The sequence below is a fragment of the Blennius ocellaris genome, assembly GCF_963422515.1.
Source record: "Blennius ocellaris genome assembly, chromosome: 14".
In the NCBI taxonomy this organism is placed as follows: domain Eukaryota; kingdom Metazoa; phylum Chordata; class Actinopteri; order Blenniiformes; family Blenniidae; genus Blennius; species Blennius ocellaris.
The window spans coordinates 17399099-17409323 of record NC_137663.1 but is presented as its reverse complement, the minus strand read 5'-3'; the positions used below and the strand labels follow the sequence as shown (position 1 = coordinate 17409323).

The following is a 10225-nucleotide window of genomic DNA, read 5'->3' as shown; positions in this document are numbered from 1 at the left end:
AACAATGCAAATGTGGTAAATTTCTCTGAACAATTTAATTACAATACTGTTTTGGGCAACTAATCCCTCAGCTATTTGCTAGACAAAAGGTAAACACTGTGTAATCTAATTCTAACATTTGTTCACACACGCACGTACAAACAACAGATTTAAACAGTACAACTTATTTTAAACTTCATTCATTTACTCACAAACATCTGGAGCAGCACAGGAATAAATATTTACAGCAATGAGATGACACTGGAGCTAGAAAATCAAACACTCTCCTCTGATTGAACGTTACAATCCCGTAAACTAATTTTAGTCGCAGCAAAGTGCGTTTCAGGTTTGTTTCTGTCAGCTAAGAAACCAAGATGGCCACACACGTAACATTAAGCTAAAAATATCTTTCTTACTCACACTATTTTCTTCTTCTTTTCTTTTTAAACATGGACTGGTGTGCGATTGCAGCTTAACGTAGTGTTTATATATGTAACAATTTCTTTGAGATTTTTTGGGTTTTTAGAAGGGGATATATTCAATGTACAGGTTGTCAGTCCCTCTAGAATAATACTCCAGTTTTTCATTATTTTCAAAGCACTGGATTTTTCTTAATTTTAAAACAAGAAGTTGTGAAAGCATTTGAGGTGTCGTCACATTTGATGGTACTGAACAATGGAGAAATGGTTTTATCCTCTGTTAACATGTTTTCTATGAATTTAACAGCAAAACAGCCAAATACAGTCAAATCTGGAGGGACTGTTTAGGAAATAACTTTTACACCCAATGTGGTAATCATTGGCCAATAAACCATACTGTTAAACTACAGTATTCCAAGTATCATACAGATTACAGTAAATTAGAGATATTCAGTGGCATGTCTCAAGATTGAAATTGCACAGTCACGATGAATCCCCTGCACATTAAACAAACTCGTACTTACACAGACACATGTACATTATATTTATAGTCATTGACCCACAAACACTTTTTGAGGTGAAACGTTTCAAAAGGAACTTTATACATGCACACATTGAGCAATTATTAAAAAAAAGTACTGTACGTCCACCTTGTTTCACATTTGAAATCTTCCCTTGAACCAATCTTTTTGAAAATGAGACATGATGCAATTCAATGGCACCACATGAAAATGATCCCCACTAAGCTCTGTGTGACAGATAACTGAATTTTCTCTGACGGAGTGGAAGGAAAGCAGAAAGTGGAGAGACGGAAAGAAACTATTTCGCAGATGTGTGATGATGAGAGAAGCGACACATATGATAATCGACTTTGGCTCTGAGGTGTTCATTTCACATACAACTACATGGCAGTTTAATGACTCTGGAGTGGTTGCGAGGATTATATGGAATTGGAATGATTGTTTTTTTTTAATGCGCTAATAAAAAGACTTTTGAGCCTCAGGGCAAAAACACTGATTTATTATTTCTGCTTTCTGGAGGTTGTGGATGTTTGTGTGGTGGTTCATGGAAAAGGGTATTAGCAATACAGATCAGGTGCTAAATGGCTTCCTGCCATGTGAGTTAGTGTAAAACACCATTGACTTACACAGCCTCATTAATGATGTATTGAGACCATGGGTGGCCTTGACTTGATATCTTAAAAGGATACATATACATTAGAAATCACCTTGAAAGCCAGGGAAACACATTTCCCCCCCATATTAATATTGAGAGATTAGATCTTTTAATGTTTTCAATTAAAAAAATTTATGTGTTTCCATTATCCCTTTGCGTTTCTCACTGGTTTGATGGGACACTCAAGTTATATAAAACCCTTCAACGCGATGATGCTTCAGCTGTTTCTCGTTCTTGCCCAGAAACATGAATGAGCAGCCTACTTGTCAACCTGACACATTTTCCTAAATTTGGGGGGAACTGCCATTTTAACATTTGATTATTTTTTGTAAATGAGATCATGTTTTCAGAAATAGAGGATTTACAAGTGTTCTGAAGTCGAACTGATCCCAGTGGACTACGCTGCCTGCGAGTGAAGACAAAGTTCATCCTGGACCGGTTATTCGTCCATCCCATGGCAAACACACTGGGACAACACTCACATTCACACCTATAGGCAAATTCCAAGCCATTTCTTACTGGTATATGCATGTTGTTTTTTGTACTGTGGGGGTAAGTAAATTTAAGCAAATTGTTGCAAATTTAAAAGGAAATCAAACCTCACTATTGTAATAGTTTTCTATTCTTTGAATTTATAAAAAGACAGAAGCATCCAAAAAGTGTCTTTCCCTTGTACCCAGCTCTCACTGAATCCTGTTAACTTGATATAGACCATTTAGTTGCAGGAATATCTCTCAGGATCCTCATTAAAAGATTTAACGTATATCATTATTATTATCACATTCCTATTACAGAGCCACAAACGTTCAAATTTAGTGAGCCTAATGCCTTTTCAAGAGGCAGTTTGGAGCTAAGAAACATGTATAAATGTCAAATATTTGTTTAAGTTGTAAATTAAACCTCTTGTAAAACTGTGTTTACGTCTGTAGCTGCCTTTGTGATTTACTCTGTTGACAGAAGAAGAAAAGCTCCAGCAGCAAAGTGAGCCAGTGAGCACAAGTAAAGTCTAACAGAATATCTCTCTACCTGAACCAAATGCAAACATCGTTTTACATTCAAGAGATCAGTGTTTACTGCACAGACATACGCACACAAAATAAAACCTATTATCCTACTTGGTCATGCTATCGAGGCGAGGTTTCCCTTACTGTCCCAGGTAGCGGAACTGTTAGCCTGCCAGTTAGTGAGGGAACCCGGAGCCACGTTTAAAACCTGCTCGGAGCCAGAAGGAGGAGGAGCCAGAGTCAGTGAGCTGTCCTGAATCGAGCTGTCCACGCTGCCTTTCCACCGCGGCGTCTGCTGGCTTCCAACGCCGTTCAGGTCGGAGTCCCCAACTGGCCTACGTCGGTTTTTGACGTATCGATCTTTTTCTCTGCACCATCCCCATCCTCTTCTTCCTCCACAGCCGCCTCTATTGCTCCTGCAGCACAGTATTTCCTGGAAGGCATGCCTGAAGTCTGGGCTGCGGCAGTAAATGAGCGGGTTGAATGCAGAGTTTGAGTATCCGAGCCAGTTGAGGAGCCTGAAGGGTACCGTAATATCGCCCAGATCCAGGAAGGTTATGAGGATGTTGAGGATGAAGAAGGGGAGCCAGCAGAGGGTGAAAGTCCCCATGATGATCCCCAGAGTTTTGACTGCCTTCTGCTCTTTCAGGCAGAACTTAAGGCGCTTTGCGGCAGAGTGTTTTCCTTCACCCCTTCCTGTCCTCACTCTGCTCTCCTTCCCATTTTCCTCATCGCCTTCTGTTTTCTGCATGCTCAGTCTGTCTTCTCCTTGTTCCCCCGCCTCTGCTCCCACTCTGAGGTTATTCATTGCAGGGCTGTCATCAGGATAAGTCATCTGTGCGGTGTACTGTAAGTTATACAAGTGCCGCTCCCTCCCTCTGATTTTCTCCAGCTGTTTCTGAGCCTCCTGGAATACGCGGGCGTAGAGGAAAATCATCACCACCAGCGGCAGGTAGAAGGAAACAATCGAAGACGACACGGCGTACGCCGCGTTGGTGTTGAATTCACAGCAGTCCTCAGCCGCCAAGCACTGGTGAGCTTTCTCATCCTTAGACACCCACACCTTCAGATAGATGGGCAGGAATGAGATGAGGGAGGCCACAGCCCAAACCGTGAACACCACAGCGAAGCCTCGACCCCTGTTCAGAAGCAGGCAGACAAGAGAGAGCACATGGGTGATTAGTCCTGCTGAGGGATAAGCGGGAAAGAATGCGTGGCGTTGATATTATCTTTGATGCTCGAAAAGCTACACAGTCAGAGCAGTTCGCTGCTCCTTTGCTTTGAGTGCCACATAAATTAAATTTTAGTGCTCCTCAGAGTTTGTTGACATTGCACTCACATAACATTTTTATATTTGTGCTGATAAATCATTTCAGCCCACCCAAAGATATTGCTTTTTAAAAAAAAAACAAATTCTTATCAGATTATTCTTTTAAGTCAAAGGCTGAATCAACTGTGTAACACAGTTCAATACTAAATTTAAATGTGCGAATCTGTAATTCCAGATTCATTTCGATACCTAAACAGATCTTCACCCCCAACAGCCATCCCAAAAAGATATTATATACAACTTTGTCAGTTGCGCTGAAGACTCGTAAACTGACTTTGATGTGTACAAGCAGAGCCGTTTCCTCAACAGCCAAGAACGATGTCCTGACAAGATTCCTGAGGGTGTCGTTCCCAGCTGGAAAAACAGCCCTAAATCCATTCGGTAACGACCCCACAAACGTGAGGTCATGTTGAACAATGGTGACCTCTGAGGAGACGGGGCAGCTGGAAGAATCTTTAAATTAGAGTGAATTTATCTTCATGACATGCGCTTGCCACACTGATATTATTGGCTTCGGCACAATCCAATTGTGCTGCGTAGTCTGTGTTATGAAAGTGTTCAAAATGCATAATTGATCATGTTAGTTGTGATGTGTTTGATAAAGTAGTTCAAGCACATCATTGTTGTCATTATCATAGTTCTAATATGTTACTAACATAGTGGATTTTTTGTAATTCTGTACCTTTTAAAAGGTTGTTCACAAAATGGTGCTACTAGGCAGCCTCCTCAGTGAGCATGAGACAATCAAGCTTTGATATACAGGGCTTTTAGTGTTTTTATAGCTGATGCTGCAGGGGTCAAACACGGGGGTCACCATGTCTGAGCGAGCTTAAAGGGAAAATAAACTAATTCAGAAGGAACGCTTTTGTGACACGGATCTGCATGTGAAGGAATATATTCATGTTAAGCTAAACAGAGTTAATCATTACCATTGCACCACTTAAAGGGTTCACCTTTTCTCGTATATTGAATGTCTGGCGACGAAGCGATAAGCGGCGTCACAGCAAATTGCTTTTGACACTGGTTCAGTCATTGGGCCGCCGCTCAACATGCTGGAGTCAATTAAAGTCCATTCCTTTCCAACACTTAACTAAAATATTTTTACCACTTCAGGGTAAATCTGGAGTCATACCTGGTCAGCAGTGTCGGGTAGCGGAGCGGGGACGTAATGGCAAGGTAGCGGTCCAAAGCAATCACACACAGCGTTTCTATGCTGGCCGTCACACACAGCACGTCAGTGGCTGTCCAGAAGTCACACATGAAGTTTCCAAACCGCCAGACTCCCAGCAGGATGTAAGAGGAGCCAAAGGGCACCACCACCACCCCCATGATGAGGTCGGCGACAGCCAGCGAGGCGATGAAGAGGTTGGTGACGGTCTGGAGCCGCTGGAACCTCAGAATGGCTGTGATCACCATCACGTTACCTGCGTAACGAGAATTCATATCTCAGTCATCCCCAAGGGTGCGTTTCAGTTTTTAATCGTCCCATCATTGACTGAGTGAACTCACCAAAAACTATGGCCAGAACCAGAATGGCCATCGCAACACCAAGCAACACCAATTCCGCATCACTGTAGTCTGAAGATCGAACCAGGTTGAAGTTGCTGTGCTGAGACTCGTTGGTCTGTCCTGACACAGAACTCACACCTTCCATGATCTACAGGCAAAGCAAGCACAACCACAGAGGTCTGGTTATGATAGGGAAAGACAGATATAATAACAATAGCATGAGTTCAAGGAATACTGGAATGGGGTTATGTGAGGACACTTCATTTGTCCCACAGGTAGATTCCCCATACTGGAAAAGAGATGGAATCAAAGTTGTTAAACATTGTTCATTTTGAGAGCAAAAAGGCCAAACAATATAAATTAAAGAAAAATCCCCCAAACATCCGGAGAATCATTTAAAAAAGCGTGCACTTTGCAAACCCAATACCAAAATGATTATCAGTGAGTTGAATGTGAATGGAAACAAACAGCAATGATTTCAAATCCATTTTTATATTCACAGTATAACATAAACAACATGTAGATTGTCTTCAAGTAAGAAACGTGTTGATTCTCTACATTTAGATGGATACCATGATGAAAAAAGAGCATTGAGACCAAAATGACTAGGTCTCTTTCTTGTGTTACTATTCCAGCCGTTCGACAGTCCTGGCTCTTCGCTCTGTGTTTTACGATCGGTTTTGTTTTTGTTAAACGTCTGGATTGTACACTGGTTCAACACCCAGTGTCTTACCCTGTGAAGCTCTGCTGTTGTGATGGATTCAGTGTGTGGTTTATCATTGTCCTGCTGAAATATGTATGTACTTCCCAGAAAGAGAGGTCTCCTGGAGAGGAGTGTTTGCTGTTCTAAAAGCTTTTATATACTTTTAAGCATTGATGAGGTCTTTCCTATTGTGTGCGCCCTGCGGACCCCATAGCCTCAGAGCCTTTGAACTGGCTCTGGCTTTGAACTGGATATTCACCATACAGAGTGGAAATTATCATTTAAAACGGCCAATCCTTCCCAGTAAAGGTCTGGTGTACAGAGAATGTCTCAACTGACTCACAAAGCCCGTATAATATTTTAATATAGTATGCATTTAGTAGGAGTTTACTGTTAAATGAGAAAACATATTAAAGAAACAGCTTCAGTTCACATACATGAGCAATGTTTATACAGTTGAGAGCTGCTCTGTCTAAAATGGGCGGCTTTTCTTTGCGTCTTTATTTGTTTTGTTTGTCCAACCAGCGATTCGCTGCTTATGGGATTTTGTAGTTTTCAGGACAGGCTGCACCGCGTTTATATATTCGTTCTGACTGAGCACAGTCCTGCTTAAGCTTTGCGTCTTACTTTACTCCCTTGATGATGATGACAACATCTTCAGGATTCTGGTGTAGCATCGTGTCATGTTATCAATGACATTTTTTTTTTATATAAGCCATTTGTGTCAACCTCTGGCCTTTAGGTGATATTGACATTTTGTGATTGCCATTTCCATATGCTTATGCATATACAACAGACTATAGTAAATGAAAGAAAACACTGTTCCTGCAAATACAAAGAGGTCTTTGATGTTTGTGCTAGATATGCATGTGATGATAAAAGAGCATGACCTTAATGTGTCGCTGATATAGATTGTTGCGCATGGAAACACATTAATTGTATATCCAGGGATTATTTCATGCAAGGACCAGCAAATGAAAAGAAATTCTTGTAAACTGGAGCAGCACTGCATTAAGATGTGGTTTCTGCAGGATTATAGAATTTACCATTCAAGACTGTCTTGAATACAGTCTTCAAGTGTCTGTGCAATTATTTTATAATTATTTGCAATTATCAGCATAAATATTTTCCTGCATTACTTCACTCTTCAAAATGAAGACTGATTCCTTTCTAAATGAAGCATCAACATACAGACAAAATCCCTTTGTATATCCAACTGAGCATTTCCATGTAATACATCAGTAACTACATGAAGAATTCAGGAGTGAATCATCGTTTCTGCTTTAAATAGTTTTCTTTTCACACTAGTATCGGTACTTGTACTGGAGTGAAGGAATGTGTGTGTTTTCTCACCTCTGTAGGTTAAGCAATGGGTGAGAAGTTGCCTGCCTGCTGTGAACATATGTGCAATTTCACATTGGAAGCTCAGTCGTGTTATCGGGTAAGCTATACCTCTGAGATTTCCTTCTGCAGTCATGTCTCACATTTATGTCCTCCATCGCCATCTCAATGTCCAGATGTGTTGACATCCCATTGCATGTGTCCTTGTGTTCTCTGTCTCGCACCCATTTGTAGAAATGGAAAAAAAGAGTATAAATCTCTTTGTCTGAATGGCCAATACCGGTAAATAAGAATTAAAACCTCTTTCAGTCTGTGACCTTATTATTAAGAGTGGAGGTTTACACTTGTTGAAAGTGCTGCAGAAATGCTACATGGAAATATGCAGTGTTGATTACAACAGAGGAGTGGAGCAGCATTGACCGAGCAAGGACACACAAGTTAATTACACTGCCTCATGGCTCTGGACACATTGGACATACAGCATATTGCTGTCAGAACAGGATCAATCATGTAGTTTGTGTGACTTTTTGATTTGGAATGTATTTGTTGTTCAGTTTCACACAACAAACAGCACTTTATTCACGCAGGGTCGGCAGAGCACAAAGGCTCCTCTGCTGCAACGACCAAACTGACAGCAGACACATGCTGATCCTTGTTTGTCATTCTAACTGTCCATGTTGACACTTGCGAGGCGGTACACACTGTTAAATAAGCAAGGGTTAGAGGCAAAACAGACATTCTGCAGTAGTCCTGGTCCAACCTTCCTCTACCTGTTGGCTTCACAGGTGGCAGTGTATTTATTTTGGAAATGCTTTTACATGAAAAAGGTAAAAAGAATTATTATGCTGGTTCGTGTTTTTTTTTTTTTGACACCCATCAAATGCTTGTTTGGTTAACTGCATCACCTGCATGCTTTTGCTCTTAGGCTTGGCTTCTTTCCATCACTATCACAACATATTATAGCCAGCTGCAGAGAGGTGCTTTCATTCAAGTATTTATTTAGCTTTTCTGTGGTCAATGCGCAAATTGTCAAATTTTGAAAAGCCTGACTGAACAGGATTTCTTTTTTTTTAATGGAAATTTGGAATAAATTGCAGTTCTGACTACAAGAAAAGCTCACAGTGCCATTACATTACATTGCTGCAGCCCGACACAATAAGTCTGAACATCCGTGAGCTGTCTATCAGCTGTCTACCTTAAAAACATGTCATCATTTGGAAAAGTTCCCACCTTAAATATAGAATATAGGGTAAAGGTGACATATTGAGAAGAGAACTTATCTCCAGGAAAGATATTAGGAGACTCAATTTCGATATAAATGGATACTTGGGATCGGGAGTTTGCAGGTTTGAATCCCACAGCTGAGGTGTCATCACCGATGATTCATCAGCTCCCTGGAGCTCCTTAATATGACCACACCTCCACATTATAGAACTAGGTTTGGTCAATGTGGGAAAAACAATTTCCCTCAAAGGGATAAACAAAGAATGAATTAATCATTTATCATACTTTTAAAAGCACGTGTATGAAATGTTTGTAGATCATCATACGTTGATTTTGCTCCATGTAACCAAAAGGTTTCTTCTACTTGTTCAATATTCAGATGTTACAGTGCCCATTAGAGGCTTCTTCCATGAGGCCTCTCAGGTTTTGCACTAATGACCCTTGTCATGGGGGCTGTTGCTGTTCACTACCCCCACCAGCCCCTGATGGTCTCCATGCCTGAGCAGTTCAAACAGTTACTCACAGAAAACCATGACCGGCAGCGCCAAGGCCAACGATCAAACACACAAGATTAACCCAGAAACTAAATTCCCAATATTTGGGGTGAGTGCTGGTAATATCACTTGGGGGCACAACAGTGTGTGCACAAAGACAAGCACAGAGAACACTTGGCTTTTACGGCGTTAATAGTGCTTAGTTCAGCAAACTGAGGTCAGTGAAGTCAAACTGTTGACAAACACGTCATTAGTGGGACACCGACAAGTGTTCATAAAAAAAGCCAGACAGATTGATTCACAAAATGTAGAATTGACAGTTAAAAGTCTAAATTTCTTCATATATGTATTTAATGATAGTATTTGTTTTTGTCCTTTACCAGCTGTTAGAGTGAAACAAAAATAATCTGAGTGTTCCCTGAACAATATCTGAGAGGTATATTAAAAAAAAAAAAGGAGAACTGAAAAATGTGAAGTTGTACATGATAGAAAAATGTTGTACTTTTCATTGGATTAATTTAAGTGAACAAGAGCTGCTAATAAAAAGCTTTCACTTATTCTGAGTGTGTGCAAACCAACCCTGCAAATAGTTTTCTTACCTCCAGTCTTTGTTCTTTGCCTCAGTCCAGTGATTTCATACCTCAGGAGTTTTAAAATCCAAACAAAGAATCATTATATTGAGTGTTTCTGCAGCTTCCCTATAATTCACTGAAAATGTGTGTGTAACACACACGCTTTCCTTTCTCACACATGCATGGACACACTGTCAGCCCTCCACCACACTTGCCCCTTTGAAGCAGCTGAGCTCGAGAGCCTTTTTATAAGCCTGCCCTGATGACATCACAGCCAGACAGTAGCCAATCAGAGGACAAGAAAGGGACTTTTAGTGAGTATCATATATCTGCAGTGTCCAGACAGCTCCACATCAGCCTGTCCCCACCAGGAAACCTTCGATTTTCACCTTGATTTATTAATTTATTCGTATTATTTATTCATAGTGGCTTGTTTGTGTTTCTTTCCACATCCACCCTACTTTACATTCACAC

General features: G+C 40.7%; 1 protein-coding gene across 1 annotated transcript; it reads right to left on the bottom strand.

Moving 5' to 3' along the window:
• On the bottom strand, positions 1–9942 carry LOC308139664 (beta-2 adrenergic receptor-like). The gene is made up of 4 exons (XM_080509137.1): positions 9779–9942; positions 5418–5565; positions 5041–5332; positions 1–3717 (listed from the first exon to the last, which is right to left on the bottom strand). Exons 2-4 carry the CDS (start codon positions 5560–5562, stop codon positions 2694–2696), a joined length of 1461 nt encoding a protein of 486 aa, XP_080365263.1. The 5' UTR covers positions 5563–5565; positions 9779–9942; the 3' UTR covers positions 1–2693.
• Between the last annotated feature and the right edge of the window lie 283 nt (positions 9943–10225).

Coding starts and splice junctions, on each gene's coding strand:
- LOC308139664 (XM_080509137.1), bottom strand. CDS start 5,562: ATGGAAGGTGTGAGTTCTGTGTCAGGACAGACCAACGAGTCTCAGCAC. Junction 5,333..5,417: donor GGTTCTGGCCATAGTTTTTG/GTGAGTTCACTC, acceptor CTCGTTACGCAG/GTAACGTGATGGTGATCACA. Junction 3,718..5,040: donor TACCCGACACTGCTGACCAG/GTATGACTCCAG, acceptor GCTTCTGAACAG/GGGTCGAGGCTTCGCTGTGG.